This window comes from Alligator mississippiensis, chromosome 3 (genome assembly GCF_030867095.1).
Source record: "Alligator mississippiensis isolate rAllMis1 chromosome 3, rAllMis1, whole genome shotgun sequence".
Lineage (NCBI taxonomy): Eukaryota > Metazoa > Chordata > Crocodylia > Alligatoridae > Alligator > Alligator mississippiensis.
In genome coordinates, this window is record NC_081826.1 from 84,531,998 (window position 1) to 84,550,517 (window position 18,520).

General features: G+C 45.0%; 1 protein-coding gene and 1 long non-coding RNA gene across 4 annotated transcripts in view; one reads left to right on the top strand and one right to left on the bottom strand.

Moving 5' to 3' along the window:
• Positions 1 to 5,007, top strand: part of CHST9 (carbohydrate sulfotransferase 9) — a 185,108-nt gene extending 180,101 nt beyond the window's left edge. For all 3 annotated transcript variants that reach the window (XM_014595251.3, XM_019487409.2, XM_059724153.1), the window contains exon 4: positions 3,515 to 5,007. In XM_014595251.3, coding sequence (XP_014450737.1) covers positions 3,515 to 4,558 — 1,044 coding nt within the window. In that variant the 3' untranslated portion in view covers positions 4,559 to 5,007. The remainder of the gene's footprint in view (positions 1 to 3,514) is intronic.
• The window catches only part of LOC132249327 (uncharacterized), a 257,790-nt gene continuing 242,965 nt past the window's right edge, over positions 3,696 to 18,520 (bottom strand). The window contains exons 2-4 of the long non-coding RNA XR_009460740.1: positions 4,364 to 4,427; positions 3,885 to 3,988; positions 3,696 to 3,780 (exon numbers count right to left, since the gene is read on the bottom strand). This is a non-coding gene — a long non-coding RNA (uncharacterized LOC132249327). The remainder of the gene's footprint in view (positions 3,781 to 3,884; positions 3,989 to 4,363; positions 4,428 to 18,520) is intronic.

Consider the following 18,520-nt stretch of genomic DNA (forward strand, 5'->3'; position numbering starts at 1 on the left):
CCTGTCTTCCCAGCCTGTTCTGCAGTGTGATGGCCCTGTCCCATAATTTGGTATTGTCTACGAACTTGGCCAGTTCACATCTGACTCCGAAATCTAGATCATTGATGAAAATGTTAAAGAGTACTGGCCCAAGTACGGAGCCCTAAGGGACTCCACTGGTAGCCCTGTGCCACATTGATTTGCTCCCTTCAACTAGTACTCTTTGGGTTTGACCCCGTAGCCAGTTGCCTAGCCATTGCACTGTATGATGATCAAGGCCACAGTTCCCCAGCTTAACCATGAGGACATCCTGGGGAACTAGGTCAAAGGCCTTCTTGAAGTCCAGATATATGATGTCTACATCATCTCCCTTGTCCAGGGCACATATTACCTGGTCATAGAAGGAGATGAGGTTCGTCAGGCAAGACCTGCCAGTCACAAAGCCATGTTGCCTGGTATTCAGAATCTTGCCTTCCATTTGTCTGGTGTTGATGGATCCCTTGAGAATTTTCTCCAGGATTTTTCCAGGGATGGACGTCAGACTGATTGGTCTATAGTTCCCCAGGTCATACCTCTTCCCTTTCTTGTAGATAGGGACCACGTTGGCTCTTTTCCAGTCATACAGGACCTCACCTGAGTGCCACGATTTTTCAGATATCCCTGCCAAGGGGGATGCAATGATGTCTGCCAGCTCTTTCAAGACCCTCGGGTGCATTCCGTCTGGGCCTGCAGACTTGTGAATATCCAGCTGAGGACAAAGAAGCTAGACTTCTAGAGCATTGATAGATAACATCATTTGCCTGCATACAAATATTTCACAATTCAAAAAAGAAACCCATTTCATGTAAACTTCCCTCTTTAAACACAGGACTTGATTATCTTCTGATTCATCTCATTTAAGACTACCTATTCTTCTTGCCAATTAGTCAAGCTCATTACTCAGGTAGGTATATATGCAAAGGCTGTTAATCTCTTTTATGAGTTCCAGAGGAGACTTTTCTGGCAGTTAGGAGCTTAACAGCCATATATGCTTTGAAAATTATCTGCCCTCCATTCCCATTCTTAAGTATAGCTTATAGCAATGAGCACTTACTGCAAGCAGACTGTTCCTCATAGAGCTTATATTAGCATTTAATAGCCTCTACAGTGCTATCCATGATGGGACATACAGCTCAATGGGAGGGAAAAGCAATTTAGAAGAGCAACAAACAGTATTTTTACATATTTACATAATTTTTTTGTTCTCAAATATTTCCCTGTTGTCATTTTCCCACAAGTCCGTTTCTTCTCAGCCTTATCTATTTGGAACCTTTTTCTTTCTAACTGATTTTCCCTTCAGTTTGCTTAGAGGGGACCACTTTGAAGCGATTCCTGCTGTGTGCAAGTTCTTGTGAAGTATTACCTGAGGCTTGTCTGAGTGGTTCGACCCATCCTACTCCAGAAGAGCATTTGTTCCTGTCACAAATGCATCAGCATCGGTTCTCATATTTGTACGCTCAGTTTCTGCACTAATCAAGTTGAAATACTATCCTTTCATTGAGCCACTTTAGATTATACTTGGGAATAACTTTGAGGTTGATTCTGGGTTCCAAATGTATCATGTGGACAGGACTTGTCATATTCACTTCAAGAAGTATATATTTTCCCCTGATTTGATGGAACCAAGCCAACTCTCCATTTTAAAAACAGTTTCCCATATTATCTTTCACTAAGCAGCCCCTACATTTTTTCTATCAATAGATCTGCTTTGTGATAGATTTTCAGTGTCATCCAAGTAATCCAAATTCCCTGATTTCTCTCCTAGAATGTTAGGAGCTTTACCCACGTTGAAAGAGGAGTTATGAGTCTTGATTTCTTGTTCTGTTATTAAAGGTTTTTTGTTTTTTTTAACAGTGCATTGAAACCATCAGATGTTAGATTCTGTTTCATGCAGAAGCATAGGCATATCAATCCAGATACATCTATGCACATACACTAAGACAAGAGTCCCCTTACTGACTTTATTTGGCTCAAAGCACCATATTTTTTACAATGTGTGCATCTTTTACCCATAAAGTTCCCCAAGCAGCTGGTTAAGTATTTTGCTGGCCCCAGATTTACAGTTATATTAGGATCAACCATAACCTTATCTACTTGCAGCAATTACCAGCTGTTCCCCTCCCCCAACCATTTCCAATATAAAATTGCAACCTTTACAGTCTAGATTTTCCTATCAAAAACAAAGCACTTGTTTCCTTGGTATCCTGAAGGGACACTGTATTCCAGCATAATTGCAGTTTCTGTCTATCATGACAGTGTGGCATCTAATTGTTAGTTGAGATTACAGTTATTCGCTGCTTTGTTATCAGGACTCCATTTTCTGCAGTTACAGGACACTAAGCTCTTGAACCCTCTTCATTGTTGGGCAAAATATTAGTCTCAATCCCTAAGCGTGTTCATTTTTATCATATCTGAATATGTTTTAAAAATGGGTTAAAATGAGGAAGACAAAACTGAAGCAATCAGCTACCCTCCTGTAACTTCTGTAGTTGCCAGCTTGGTCTTCTGCCAGTCACTAAAAGAGCCTTCAGATTCACTGAGCTGAATACCATGGTTTTCAGCTGGCAAAAAGAGAAATACAGAAAAACAGAAGATAAGAGGCCTTTAACACTCTCTAAATTTGTACAGTTTGAAGCAGTACAGAACTGAATGATTCCTCAGTTTTCTTTCTGTCACTGGAAATATCTTCCTCATTGATCATACTGCAAAGAAGAATGCACTGTCTTGGAAATTTTTGCATTTTTATAGACTCAATTTCAAAACGGTATTCACAGTCTTTCTACTATGCACTATTCACTGCTTAAGCAGTCTCATGTTCCTGGGTATAGTGCCATATATGCTTTGAAAATTATCTGCCCTCCATTCCCATTCTTAAGTATAGCTTATAGCAATGAACACTTACTGCAAGCAGACTGTTCCTCATAGAGCTTATATTGGCATTTAATAGCCTCTACAGTGCTATCCACTATGGGACACACAGCTCAATGGGAGGGAAAAGCAATTTAGAAGAGCAACAAAAAGTATTTTTACATATTTACATAATTTTTTTGTTCTCAAATATTTCCCTGTTGTCATTTTCCCACAAGTCTGTTTCTTCTCAGCCTTATCTATTTGGAACCTTTTTCTTTCTAACTGATTTTCCCTTCAGAAATTAAAGGCAGCAGGGGTTGGGCAGGTACACCAACCTCTGTATATGCAGCTCTTCTGAATATTGATTGATATTTGTTCGATTTACTCAAGACTTTAGGAAGATGTACTGTTTATGCAGTATCAAATTTAAAAGGATATATTTCTCATGTTTGTTAACCCAATTTATTAATCAGATAGTGTACCTACGAGGGTTTTTTCTTCAGAAAGAACTAAATGTGTATTTAACACTTCACTTCACTTCACTTCACTTCACTTCACTTCACTTCTTTTGCTACAGTTAAAACATGGGATGGGCAAAGCCAAATCGTTAACGTGCTTTCAGTTTTCATTCTTTTAATGTTTACAGGATTTCAAGTATCAGCATCCAGAGGATCTTACCACAGCACCCAAAAAACAGAATGCTTCTGCCAGCCAATACAAGCCAAAGACAGCCATCACAGAGGGCAGCCAGTTCCCTGAACAACAGAAAATGACCAGATTGGTTTTTAACCCCTTTAAGAAGGCGTATTTACCACTACCACTCCAACCTTTAAACAAGAGTTTGATCAAAGATGACAGATGGAAAGATGCAGATGAGGCTCAAGAGAAACGTCGATCTTTTCTTATCAACTTCTGTAAAAAATACAACAGTGAGAACAGACTCAGGACCCATCTTGTGCATATGGTATCTAGAATATACGTGGAAGATAGACACAAAATCTTATACTGTGAAGTACCTAAAGCAGGCTGTTCCAACTGGAAAAGGATTCTGATGGTGCTCAATGGACTTGCTTCTTCAACATACAATATTTCACATGATGCCGTGCACTATGGGAAACATCTAAGGAAACTAGACAGTTATGACTTGAAAGGAATATACACACGCTTAAATAACTACACCAAGATTATCTTTGTACGTGATCCCATGGAAAGATTGGTGTCTGCATTCAGGGATAAATTTGAACACCCCAACAGCTACTACCACCCAGTATTTGGCAAGGCAATTATTAAGAAATATAGAATTAATGCACATGAAGAGGCATTGAAAACAGGATCAGGAGTTAAGTTCAAAGAATTTATCCAGTATTTATTAGATTCCCATCGCCCAGTAGGAATGGACATTCATTGGGAGCAAATATGTAAGCTCTGCTATCCCTGCCTCATCAACTATGACTTCATAGGAAAATTTGAAACTCTAGAGGAAGATGCCAATTACCTTTTGCAGCTGATAGGTGCTCCAGCAGAGTTGAAGTTTCCTCATTTCAAAGACAGACATTCCTCTGATGAGAGAACAAATGCAGAAGTTGTGAGACAGTACTTCAAAGAGCTGTCTAGTAGAGAAAGACAGCTGACCTATGAATTTTATTACTTAGATTATATAATGTTTAATTATACAGCACCATTTGTATAGCACAGACTGATTTCAAAATTCTAACAGACATTTAATCATTTTGGCCTCAAACCAAGTACTGAAATATTACCATAAGGCTCTGAGTGGAAGAAAAGAAACTGCTAAGTGGCGTTACTTTGACGGTCTAGATTTCATAAACTGAAGTGACTCCAACTGAGGTAAAATTAAGGAGGAAGGGCACAAAATAGACCTTGTAAACAATTTAAATTGCACTAACATGCCTGGAAAAAAGCTACTTTTAACATTACAGGTAATGTTATGGAAGCAATAGTACAGCTAGCTGTTGCACGTAATGTTCCTGTAATGGTATGAAAAACATTCAAAGAAGCATGTTTATTTTTAGGGGGGTTTTTTGTCTCTTTAGAAATGATGTGTCAAAAGTATTTTGAATGTATTTTTTTACTGTGTGTGATATATTAATAAAAATCATTGGCTAATTTTCTAAGACATGTAATATTGTCAGTTGTAGCAATGTACTGATTGATCACCTACTCTTTTTGTATTATCATAGCATATATGAGTCCAGTCATGCATCAGAACCCCACTGTGCTAGATGCTGTGCAAACACACAACAAAAGAGAATTATGCTGATATTTTAATTTAAATAGAAATGCACTGTTTGATCTGTGATGCAATCTTGCACCTCAGGTCTGGTCAAAAGCACAGATGGGAATATCTTTAGAGCTGTACTCTGGAGGCAATTTCAATTCCTTGACTGCTGCAGTTGCATCAACCTTCACAGACAGAGCCGTATTCTACAGCCAAGCCCCCTGCAAACTGTTGGCATGGTGAACATGAACCTTTTGTTTATGCATCATTTGTAACCTCGATCAAAGTTCTGTTGGGACTATCTCATCACTACAGGCCCCTCCAGCACAGTACCTACCACTCCCTGACTTTTGATTCAGTTGCCCCTTCTGTCTCCTTTTGCAACCAATACATGACCCATGACATGATGGAGGGAAGCAGGGGGGAGAAGGGGCCATAGCCACCATCCGTGAGGCAGATGGTTGTTTTTGAAGTATTATTCAATAGGTGTCCTGTAGGTTCCAGAAGAGGAAACTTCTGCAAAAGCAAAACAAAAATTCCTTATAAAATCTGTTTTAAAACTAAGACAATATTTTTAAATTATTTTTGTAAAATGGGTAATGTCCTCCAGTTTCTGGAATGAGGAAGTGAAAAATAGGACACAGTTCTACAGGAGAAAAATACAGGTAAGTGACTTCATTCTTAATTACTGTTCACTAATGAAGTAACTTTCCAGGTTCCTTGCTCAAATCATGAGACCCCAGTCCTGCCACAGGTACAGTCACTAAGGCTAAGTACAGACAGTCAAAAAGACCATGGCTGAATTGATTCAGTCTATGCAGGTTAGTCGAAACTGCAGAGATTAAACTGACTAACAAGTGAACAGACCCTTACTTTTTGCAGCCACATACCTGTAGTGACTCAGGCCAGGGGGGCACATGCTGGCTATGGCTCTCTGGCACATAGCCAGCATGGGCTCTGTTAGCTTCCTCTTCCTGCTGTCCCTGAGGTCTCTGGAATTTGCAGTCCAGAGTCACAGCAGGAGGACTCTGCAGGGTTGCTCATCACTTCCTGTTCCTGCTTCCAGATGCCTCTGGGATTTATAGTCCACAGTCACAACCAGCAGTAAGTTTAGCAGGGCAGGGCAGCTCTATACTCGAGGGAAGGTTGGTTTAACCCCGACCCCCTAGCCCCAGACCCCAACTGGGGTTTGTCATGGGGGGGGGAGCAGTCCCCCACCTCCCCAACCCTTCTCTGCTGGAATAGACAGCACAGCCCAGGCCTGTTCTTCGTAAGGCAAAAACATGTAACTGACTGCACAGGCAGACTAACTGTCTGGTGATAAGACAAAACATCCTTCATCTTACGTGCAATCAGCCACATGCTGACTCCTTGTGCCAGAATGGATATCCATCCATAGTTGGGTTGGAGACCAATTTCAATGTCAAAGTCCCCACCAGTGGGATGGAAGACACACCCCTCCTCTTTGGCTTTATTTCCATCTTCCACTGACAGACCTAAACCCAGGATTTACCTAAGAAGTTATGCAGGAAGTTCTTCAACCCAAGATAATTTTCCAAATATGCATTTACTACCCAATCACAATACTAATTAAGTACCAAGTTTGCATCTTTTCCAATAACTACATTTTTCACATTCTACATTTTGATACATCATTCATTTTATTTGTTTATTACATTCCTGCCTTATCTTGTTTGGCAGGAACAGTTTAACCAACTCTTAGGTACTTAGTTATTTTAGGCATCTCCCATGAACAGTCTAGTACACTATACATTTTGATGCACAATCTTGTCTCTACTGCCTGCATCAACAAATTAGATAATCTTTAAATTTTAGATACTTTTGGAAGTTAACCCTTCCTAGCATTGTAACCTGGTCTAAGCTTCTAAGCCAATGTAAGTGTCACCTCTGTACAATTCTATCTCCTAACTGGTGTGGAAACTACAAACTGTTAGTCTGAGTTATTGAATACATCTTTATCCCGAGTGAAAACAAAGCTTTTATGTTTTCTGTATTGATTATATATCCTAGCATGTTTTCACAGATTCACAGATGTTTAGGGCTGGAAGGGACCTCGTGAGATCATTGGATCCAGCCCCCCTGCTCTGGGCAGGAAAGACTGCTGGGGTTAAATAATCCCAGCAAGGTGTGCATCCAGTCTCCTTTTGGAGATCTCTAGGGTAGGTGCCTGCACCACCCCTGCTGGGAATCTATTCCAGAGTCTCATCACATGAACTGTGAAGAAGTTTTTCCTTATATCCAGTCAGAAACCTTCTTTTGGTAATTTATGACCATTGCTCCTGGTTCTCCCCTGGGATGCTTAGGTAAATAGTTGTTCATCTAGCCCCTGATGCTCTCCCCTGATATATCTGGAAGCTGCCACCAAATCCACCCTGAAGGCTTCTCCTTTCTAGGCTGAACTGTCCCATATCTGTCAGCCTTTCCTCATATAGCTTGATCTTCAGGCCTCTAATCATATCAGTGTCTCTTCTCTGGACTCCCTCAAGCTTCTTCATATCCTTCTTGAAGTGTGGCACTCAAAATTGGACGCAGTACTCCAGCTGCAGCCTCACCAATGCCTAGTAGAGTGGGAGAACAACTTCCTTAGTTTTGCTTGAGATGCATCAGTTGGTTGCTCTGTATCCATTGCATCATATTGTTGGCTCTGCTAACTGTAGCATCACACTGGTGGCTCATATTCATTTTATGGTCAATTATGACCCCCAGGTCCCTTTTGGATGTGGTGCTAGCTAGCATAGCACCACCGAGCCTGTAAATTTGTTGTGGATTTTTCCTCCCCAAATGGAGACTTTACATTTCTCAGTGTTGAAAAGCATCTGGTTCTGGTCTGCCCATCTAACTAATCTGTCTAGGTCCACCTGGATCATCAGCCTACCCTGATCTGTGGCTGCATTTCCCTAGAGCTTAGTGTCATCCGTGAACTTTGCCAGTGTGCTTTTCACCCCCACATCCAGATCATTGATGAAGATGTTGAAAAGCAGTGGTCCAAGTACCAAACCCTGGGGGACCCTACTGGCTACCTTCTGCCAGGCCAACACAGATCCATCTGTTAGTATTCTCTGGGTCCAATCCCACAGCCAGTTTCCCACCCATCTGATCATTGAATTGTTGAGCCTATAGTCCCCTAGTTTTACCTTGAGAGCCTCATGGGACACAAATCAAAGGCCTTCCTAAAGTTTAAGTAAATGATGTTGGCCTCATCTCCCTTATCCGGGTGGTGATTAACCTGGTCGTAGAAGAAGATGAGGTTCACAACCCATCCACATCATCTGTGAATTTCCTTTAAGTGCTGTTTCTGTAAAACCTTAAAATAGCTGGGAGCTATTAAATTAGAAGTGATCAAACAATGATCTGTGGACATCCTTATATTTTCTTCTCCTTGTCTTGTTATTTTTTTGTTTGGCATAGGCACAGCAACCTTAACTCATACATGAGGCAGCATTTTTTGTATTATTAAATCCAAAACACTCTTTTTTGCCATATGTAAGTGTGAGAGAGGGGGAGTTGTTTTTGTTTTTTTTCCTTTGCTATTAAAACATACAAACCAATAATCAATTTATTTGAATGGCATAGTCATTGAAAGAGATTTGAGGAAAACATATTTAATGTTAAAAAAGCATCTTGGTTTCATAGAAAAACCAGACTGTAGCTCAGGGGTGAGCAAAATGCAGCCCGGAGGCTGGATGCGGCCCACCAGGCCATTCCATCCAGCCTGCAGGACCCCTAAAAATTTAGAAAATTAATATTTATCTGTCCCTGGCTGCCTGTCATGGGGCCCTTGATGGCTTACCAAAACTCAGTAAATGGCCCTCCACCCAAAATAATTGCCCACCCCTGCTGTAGCTAGTAACTTCTTTCATTAAATTCATTGTTTGAATCAAGAAAGAAAAGGAACTGTCAGAAATTATTTAACTAGTGAAAAAGAGAGCAAAAATCACATTGATCCATGTGACCCTGTAGACACACGCTGCCTCCCTAAGTAGTGCAAATGTTGTGCATTTTGCACTTGTGATTTAGAGCAGGTGGCCGTAACTAATGTCTTTAAAATGTGTGTGTGCGTGGTCAGCTTCACTGTTATTCAACTGATCTTGTAAAAGTAATTTAACTTATTTGCGTGCTCAACTTCAGTCTTCAGAGCCTCTAACTGCACTTAAACTTCATTTTTTGAAAATCTAACCCTGACTGTTGTAAGGAAGAGGCTCTCCACAGTCATCTCCAAGGACCTAAGGGATTCAGATGATCTCAGTAGCAGAATCTAGATTGTATTTTGCCTCATTAACCACATTTTGAAAATCACCATCCTGCTTTGCCAGAAATTAAGTTACATGAATTAAAATTAACATAAGAGTTTAGCATAATTGAAGAGGGACTGTGATATTTGACTTGTGGGATTATAATAGATAAAGGCATAATTTGCAGTGTAAAAGATAACCTCTATTTTAAAAATAATTTTTAAAAGGTCAAAGTTGTAAGCCTGTGTTGTAATTTAGCTGATGTTTTGAAAGATCAGTAAGCAAAATCATAAATTGAAAGTCCTCTAATACAATCTGTGTAAAGCATCCAAATGTTGCTGCTTCTCAGAAAATTATATGAAGTACATTTGGCAGAGAAATTAAAATGTGCATTGCAACATACAGTAATACAATTAGACCTACATTGAGAATTAGCTTCTACATGTGAAGCCTGTTTTAAAGAGCTACATTAAGGCACTTTCACAACTTTCAGTACAATTTTTTGTTTGACCTTTGAAGTCTTCTCTGCCCTGTAACTAATATTTGGTAACTTGATACAAACTCTGCAATAATAATCTTTGCAGTTTCAAACATTCCCTTATTTGAGGATATCAAAGCAGTTTTTAAGCACAAATCAGTTAAACTAGGGGAACAGCAAAAGATAGAGGTGCATCGATACATTGGTCCCCTATCATATCGACACCAATATAAGGAAAATTGTCATTATCGGCAATCGGCTTTTTTGGCTGATGTGGCTGATAACGTTGCCAATAAATGCCCCTTGTGTGCGTGCAGCTACAACACAGCATGCAGGTGGGCAGGAGTGCAGCATCCCATTGGTGAGTCTGTTGTAAGGAAAGATGGGGGGGGGGCAGATTAAGGCCTCCACAGTGAGGGAGGGAATGGGGATGCTGCCCAGCCGTGGCAGAGCGCAGGATGGAGCCATGAGCAGCTCATCTGGGGGAAGTGGGGAGGCAAACCCACCCTTGCCCAATGCACAGATTTGGGGGGCATGCCCCCTATGCCCTCCTGGGGTGCGTGCAGTGGCAGGAGTCACCACACCCCCAGATAAGCCTCAGCTAGGTCCCGCGCCCTGCCCTGGCTATGCAGCACCTGTCCCTGCCCCAGCTCCACTCCCTCCCTCACTGCGGGGACCTCAATCTGCACCCCCCACGCCCCTTCCCTCCCCCCTTTCCCCACAACAGACTTACCAGCTGGATGCTGCTCACCAGGCTGCCAAGCCACATATTGGCAATCAGTTGGTATCAGCCGATATGACTCGTTAAAAATCGGCCATCTGTATCGGCCCAAAAAATCTTTATTGGTGCACCCCTAGCAAAAGATTTTCCAAACACCAACCAATTAAACTTAGGTAAGCATCACTTGATCCTCTGCATCCTGCTGTATGCATAAGAGGTCTAATCAGGTGCCTGAAGAACCCGCTTGTGTCTGACCAGCCCAATTCAGGAGTGAGGCAGCTTGTTACAAGTTTCATAGATCCATGTGTTTTCTCAGTTACAGTCCAAGTTTACAGCATGTTGGTTCCTTCTTTGTAAACTTCCATCCTCTATATCAAAGCTGCTTCATGTTGTGCTGCACCCAGTGCCAAATATTCCCTTCAGATTAGATGGGATTCTGCATACTCTTCCCAGCTTTCTCATCAGCAATCCCTTACTGTTGAGGATGACTGTCTTCCATGACTTTCTTGCCTGTGAATCTGAAGATGCCTGAGGAGGCTTATCTGGGACTGACAGACTCTGTTGCAGCTCAGGTACATGCTTCTGTGCAAGGTGAGTGGCTCTGGGTTCTTGATTCATTCCCTAGCACGCTGTTTCTGCTGCTCCCATTTTTCCATCTCCTGTTGTCATCATAAGGTTTCAAAGTACTGAGATCCTTGCAGTAGATTCTTTCCCCATTTGGGGAGGTCCTGGGCCATAGTCTCCCACAAGCTAAGGTTGATGTTGCATTTTTTTCAAGTTGGCCTTGACATCTTTGAAGCCCTTCTTTTGAGTACATGCCTTGACAGAGCTGGAACATTGATGCTGAACAACTTCATATCATTTTTGCTCACGTCATGGTACCACCATAGAAGGCAAAACTACTTTCTAGACTGAGCCATCTCAAAACTTGCTGGTACAACATATTATTGGGGAAACAGCCTTCTCCCATTCTTCTGACATGGCTGATCCATTGCAACTTCCTCTTCTTAATAGTGGTTGCGACGTGTGTCATTCCTGCACGTCTGTGTTTGGCATTCTGTCTTCCCTCTTTATTTTCAGGATCCTGTGTAGGCATCTTGCAAAGAACCCGTTCAGTCTCCTGATGTGCCTAACCATGTTTCTGAACCATAAAGCAGGGATGATAGCACGCAAGTCTCGTAGTTTCGCATTTTCACCTTAGATGATAGCTTGTTGTTATTCCATGTACGTTTCTGGAATAGCCCAAAATTCTTAGCAACTTTTCCAATTCCGTTAGCCAGTTCAGTCTGAAGGTCAAGATTCCTGCTAATCATAGAACCCAAGTAGTAAAAGCGGTCAACAATGCCAAGAGATTTACTTTTCAGAGTGATGTCAAGTATTGATTCTTTCACCCCTTGGTACATAATCACAGTCTTCTTGAGACTTATTGCCATCCCAGAGCTCTTGCATGATTCAGAAATCTTCCCAAGAGATTTTTTGCAAGGAAGATTCATTGTGGGAAACCAAGGCCACATCATTCACAAACAGCAAATCTCTCAGAACCAGTTCTTTCACCTTCGATTTTGCTCTAAACCTTGCAATGTTGAACAAGCTTCCATCTAGTCTGGTTCACAGATAAATCCATCTTTGCATCTTTGAATGCATGAGAAAGAAGGAATTGAAAGTAGATGTTAAAGAGCATGGAGCTAAAACACTCTCCTGTTTCACCCTGTTATTGATGGCAAAGGCATTTAATTTTTTGTTTTTATACACTACAGTTGCCTTCATATTTTGATGTAGTGAGTGAATTATGTTCAACAGTTTGGGGGGTGTGGCAGGGGCAGGGTATAAGGGATAGAATCCTGAAAATTGGGCAGGTTAGTAAACCTGCATCCCATGTTACTAAGGGGATTAACAAGCACGAGGAGTGGAAACAGTCCCAGGGCCAGCTTGATAATGAGGGACACCTGGGCAGACTAATTAGCAGCCAACCAGGGCTGATAAAACAGATACCAGAAGAGAGGAAAAGGGGGGAGAACAATGGCCAGATTGGGAAAGTCCCTCTTGTGGGGAGAGAGACACTAAGAAGATAGTAGGAATAGGCTGAAGGGTACCCAAGAAAGGCCTGAGAGGATCACAGCCTTAAAGAGGGTGCCTTACCGTCCCAGGGAAAGGGAATGCATCTTTTTTGTTTGTTTTGAGAGCTGGAGTGGCCTAATCCTTGTTTAGTTCCCAGAGGACCACAGGGAACTAGAAAAGGGGTGAAGAGGAGGTCCCCACAAGAACCTAGGTGGGCTCCAGTGTGAAGCAAATGCAAGAATTGGCACCAGAGACCCACAGTACGCCACTGCCCCCACCCCTGAAGTGGCAAGTGGGGAGCAACACTGACAGGGGCTGCAGCCCCTGTTGCAGTGTCCTGGAACCCGAACCTCTTCCTGGTGGGGGGGGGCACTGCGAGTGGGGAAAGTTGCTGCAGACTGTGTGGGGTGAGCAGTAGCAGTGGCAGTACTAGGGGGACTTAGGGAGCTATGGCCCCCTCCAAGCACCAGTGCCACTGCTCACTGCAGTCTATGGTAGCTCTGATCCCCACTCACCACCCCCACTACCCCCGCTGGGAAGAAGCTTACGCTCCCCAGACATCAGGACAGGGTCTGCTGCCCCATCAGGGCACTGCCCCCTCGCTGTTCCAGAGGCAGGGCCAGGGCACGGCCAGCAAGACTCCTTAGGCAAACAGGGAGGGGGGTTATTCCCCCCACCCTCTGGCATCTGGAGAAGGGGGCAGGAGAGGGCTTATCCTGCCACAGCCTTGCACAGGAAACAATTGACAGCAGCAGCAGTTGGGGTGAGCAGACCCTGCTGCAGTCTCGAGGGGTTGGAGGGGAAAATAACCCCACTGCAGCAGCAAGCGAGGAATGCCTGGAAGACCCTGGCTTGGGTCCATGGGACAGGAAGAGAGGAATTCAACCCCCTCCCTGGTCAGTTCACTCCAGGCCTCCGCCTCTGGAGCAGCCAGTGGAAAAATGTAGGTCATGCTGGTGGGACAGTGGAGGGAGCCTGCTCCCTTCCAGGGCCAGTGGCCCCTGCCTGTCCCTGCTCCAGCAGGGAGCCCAACCCAGAGAGCATGCTACGATGCTGGGGGACTCTGATTTAACTTAAACCAGGAAGCAGTCTGGGACAGAAATTGCAGAAACCAGTTTGAGCTCAATCAGTTAAGTCTGATACTACATTCAACCAGGTTTATCTCAAACCAGTTTCAGCCATTTTTAAACTGGTTTATGTACACTGAACTTATGTTCTGTTACAGGTTTAAACCAGTTTCTGATCACTTAAACTGGTTTATGTGTAATGTGTGTCCTTAGACCAGATGCCTTTGTACAGTCTGTGGCTATCACCTGCATCTACTGCATCTTTCTGAATATCATCACCAGGGATCCTGGTTTTCCCTGATTAAAAAAAAAAACAAAATTCTCTGCTAAAATACCCTAAATCCATTATTAAAATCCATTAAAGCCTCCCCCTCAGTCCCATGGCCCTGCTGGTGTCCCTCACTCCCCACCCACAGCCCCGCTGGTGCCCCTTGTCACCCACCCACAGACCCTACTCCCCCAGCCCTGCTGGAGGGGGCCCCCAGCTGCCAGGGCTACAGACCCAGGTCCGCAGCCCCTGGCCCCACTCCCCGCCCTGCTGCAGGCTTGGGCAGGGCAGCTCCCCGCTGCTGCATACATTCCCAGGGGGCAGGAGGGACCTGCACCCCCCCCGATCTATACTTGGGGCAGGTGCAAGCTGTGGGCTTGAGCTCCCACCCTGCTTCCTTCCCCTGAAGCCTCCCCAGCCAAGCGGGTGCAACCCAGCGTGGCTGGGGATAACAGAGCCAGGTGGGGATTCCTTGCTGCTGCTAGCTGCACACCACCCCCACCATCCCCTGCTGTCCTGGCGACACACCTCCAGTACCTGCCATTGCTTTAAGGGGCACAGCCCCATGCCACTACCCTCACTGCAGCCCTGCACACAGGAGGCATGTTGCCGGGATAGTCGGGGGGGCGAGCAGCAGCAAAGAGATTTTCTGTGTGGCTCCTCCACTCCCTGCCACACTGGGTCTCAGGAGAGGGAAGCAGGGTGGCAGGGAACAGTGGCTCTGCTTCCCTGCTTCCATCCTTCCCCGCTGGGCTGGAGAGGCCTTGGGGGAGGGAAGCAGGGCAGGAGCTTAAGCCCATAGCCTGCACCTGCCCCAGGTACAGATCTGGGGGGCACAGGTCCCCATTGTCCCCTGGGTTTGCATGCAGCAATGGGGAACTGGCCCTTCCCCTTCCCCAGATGAGCCACCCGTGGCCCCCCCAACTCGGGCCCTACAGCTGCCCACAGCGGCCCAATCCCCCTCTCCCCCTGCACTTGCCTGCTGGAGCTGCTCTGCAGGCTGCCTGGGGCCACATGCATGTTTATTCACATGGTGCCCCCTGTCTTTCTGCCTTCCTCCCGCACCCTTCCAGCTCCCTGCAGGCTGGAACTCTCTCCGCCTGCAGGGAGCTTATTGCAAAATGGCAAAATCTATGGGTTTCTCTGGTAAAATGAGAAATCCACATTTGCCTCTGGTAAAAGACAAAATCCACAGTTTACTCCGTTTTTCTGAGGGAAACGGAAAACCCAGATCCCTGATCATCACAGAGCATCAGCCAAAGATCTTGTGCACACTTCCTAGCCTCCTTTTGCATTTCTTTTTAAGCCTTTCTCAAATTTTGGGGGGTTACCGTGTTGGGAGATTTTTGTAAATGGTTAGCACTGTCCTTTTGTTCTCAACCAGTGGTAGAAGAGTTTCAGAGTTCTCTTCAAACCAGTGTGCATTTTTCTTGCACTTATTGCCAAACTCAGTGGCTAAGTTGTTAGGTAAGCTTGCTTTCACAACCTCTTCATTGAATAGTCTGCATCTTTCTACATCTTTAGTTTGGCTGATGTAAATCTGAAGATGACTCATAGTTTTGCTACAGTGGATCTTTTTGGCGTTGATTCTGACTTTGCAGCAAACTAAGGCATAGTCAGTGTCGTAGTCAGCACTGTGATAAGACCTTGTGTGCACGATTTATTTCAGGTGGTTGTACCTGATCACTACTAGATCTAATTGATGCCATAGTCCTGATCTTGGATGCTTCCATGATGTCTGTCTTATGATTTTCCCAGCAAAATAAGTGTGGGTAATGCATAGATTTTGACTTGCACAGAGTTCTAGCATTGCACAGAGTTCTAGCACTGGCCATTTTCATTCATATTACTGTGCGGGCCGGGGGTGATCCGGGCCCGTCTTTGTGCACACGGGCTGTGGCCAGCAGCCCGGGCACGCGGGGTCGGAGAAGACCGGGGGTGAGCTAGAATTAGTCACGGACGCGTAGTGGTTGATTTAAAGATTGTTTACTTACACCAAAGATGGTTGTGGTGTAGGCTGGACAGTTTCCAGGCACAGCTCTGCTTAAATCCTCGTTAGAGGACTATGACAAGTTCGTTCTTTCCCACGGAGTTGTTGAAGCTCCGTGGGTTCGGTAGTTTCTCGTGCAGGAAGGGATACGTCTAGGAATCTATCGGCGACGGGAAGAGGCTAGAGGCTGTTCAGGCCTCTCTCACTCCGACTTGGGCGGAAACCACCCAAGCTCTTTATACGGCTAGCAAGCCAATCGCTAGCTGCTACGTGCATATTTTAGAACTGGCCAATAATGTGGCACAAATTCTCATACAAATGGCGGGAACTCCTTGCACCGAGCATTTCTTAGATGCAAAAAGAAATGCACCATGCAAAGAAAGCTTCAAATTGGCAGGAAATTCTCCGTTGCACCGGGGTTCTCCCCGCTTGCTGAGGGCATAGCTAAATTATGCTATGCACTTATCATTCTAGTGATCTAGAACTTTGTCGTGAGTCATCAAACGAACAGATAAGCAAACAAACAAATAAACAGACATAAAATTTGCTGTCCTGGGATTGAGTTACATAATAATCAAGAAACAATAATCAACACAAACACATAATCTGATTCATAACAAAACTGCATGATCAGGGCTTCAGTGGGCATCATGGCGAAGTCGTATGTCAGGCCCTCACTTCTTTCGGTGATGTCATCCCTCTCAGGGCTCCTCTTCACCACAGGCTCTGAATCTCGGATCTGTAAACAAAAAACTCTCAAAAAAAGTAAGTTAACACATCTTCAACAGATTTACAAAATTTTAATGGCTTATATTCTTAATTGGACGAAATCGTTGAGGATCCATCATATGGTTCCTCTAAATAACGGAAACCTAGCTCATAGGCCAATTGCCATTGGCCTGCGTCCCCTAAAATCCGAAGCTGCCGCTTGTTGAGTCCAGAACGCTGTAGGAGAAATCCAAACGTGTATCGCTCCTCTAGGGTTCTCAGTGGCAGTGGTGGAAGATCGGATTCACGACGTCTGGTGCCTTGAAGTCCAGTCGGGTGTCGACAGTCCCGATCAAGAGACAATCCTGGCTCCATCAGGATACGCAGTCGTGACAACTGACAAAGAAGATTACTGTTAGTTATGTTTAAACTCTAGGGCCATAAGGTCCAGCCATGAGACTATAGCCTCGTCAGACTCCATTTCAGATTCTTTGTATAGCTGTTGTAACTCTGTCCAAGCACGAATGCGACTGGTGACGGCATCTCGCTCATCAGTTGCTTGGTTGACCATGGCTGTAGGACAAGCTGCTCTTTCAGGAGTTGATGTTGTTATAGGCTGAACTGCTGCCGCGGGAGTCACTGCTGCTGTTGCTGCTTCAGGCAGGAGGGACGGATGCACTCCTCCACTTGACTCTTTCCTTCATCGGCAGGAAGGCGTGGTCGGTAGGGGCGTCGCTAGGCGGGGTTGCCGGAGACGACGCTGCGTCGATGGGCGGAGTCGCTGACTGAACTCTTGTGGGTTCTTCCGAAGCTCCACCCTTCTTTTCTGGTTCTTCCACGCGGTCTCCCTCTTGCTCAGCACCATCTTGGGCTGGCGTTTCAGGCTCCTTTCTCTCAGCTGCTTCTTTGACCACTTGAATAGCCATCTGCAGCTGGGCTTTTAAACTTAAATTCTTGTGCATTAAATTAGTAATCATACAAAAAGTTGCACTTAACTCTCCCCCCTTGTCGTACCACGGGGCCACCCTCTCATCTGCGGCGCGTTCCTCTGTCTCCAGATTTTCGCGGAGCTCGGATGGAAGCTCGTGACCTCTTAATCTAGCCGCCATGAGGGGAGGGAACCGGCCAATTGGCACCAGTTCTTCACTCTCCCGAGCATAACGTAGGCATCGGGCACACTCCCGGGTGAAGGTCGGGTTCGCTTCGCCCGCCGGGTTAACTTTCGCGAGGGACATACTATTGAGGGGCCTGAACAGGACCCGCTCATCTCTCATTATACACCCGAATGCCTCTCTCTCGGGGCTCCATCTTCGGAGACTCCCTCTTCTCCCTTCAGCGACAGGCGTCCACTTACAAATCTCTCACCCGTTCCGCCCGCCTGGTGGTAAGCGATATGCGCCTCCAGTTCTTCAAAACTTTTCACTTGGCGTTGGCTATCGCGCCAAGGGCAGTTCTTAACCAATTCTAGCTCTAACATGTCCTCTCCTGATCCCATCCTCATCGCCATGTGCGGGCCGGGGGTGAGCCGGGCCCGTCTTTGCGCACGCAGGCTGTGGCCAGCAGCCCGGGCACACGGGGTCGGAGAAGACCGGGGGCGAGCTAGAATTAGTCACGGATGCATAGTGGTTGATTTAAAGATTGTTTACTTACACCAAAGATGGTTGTGGTGTAGGCTGGACAGTTTCCAGGCACAGCTCCGCTTAAATCCTCGTTAGAGGACTACGACAAGTTCGTTCTTTCCCACGGAGTTGTTGAAGCTCCGTGGGTTCGGTAGTTTCTCGTGCAGGAAGGGATACGTCTAGGAATCTATCGGCGACGGGAAGAGGCTAGAGGCTGTTCAGGCCTCTATTGCCTTTTATGAAATGCGTTG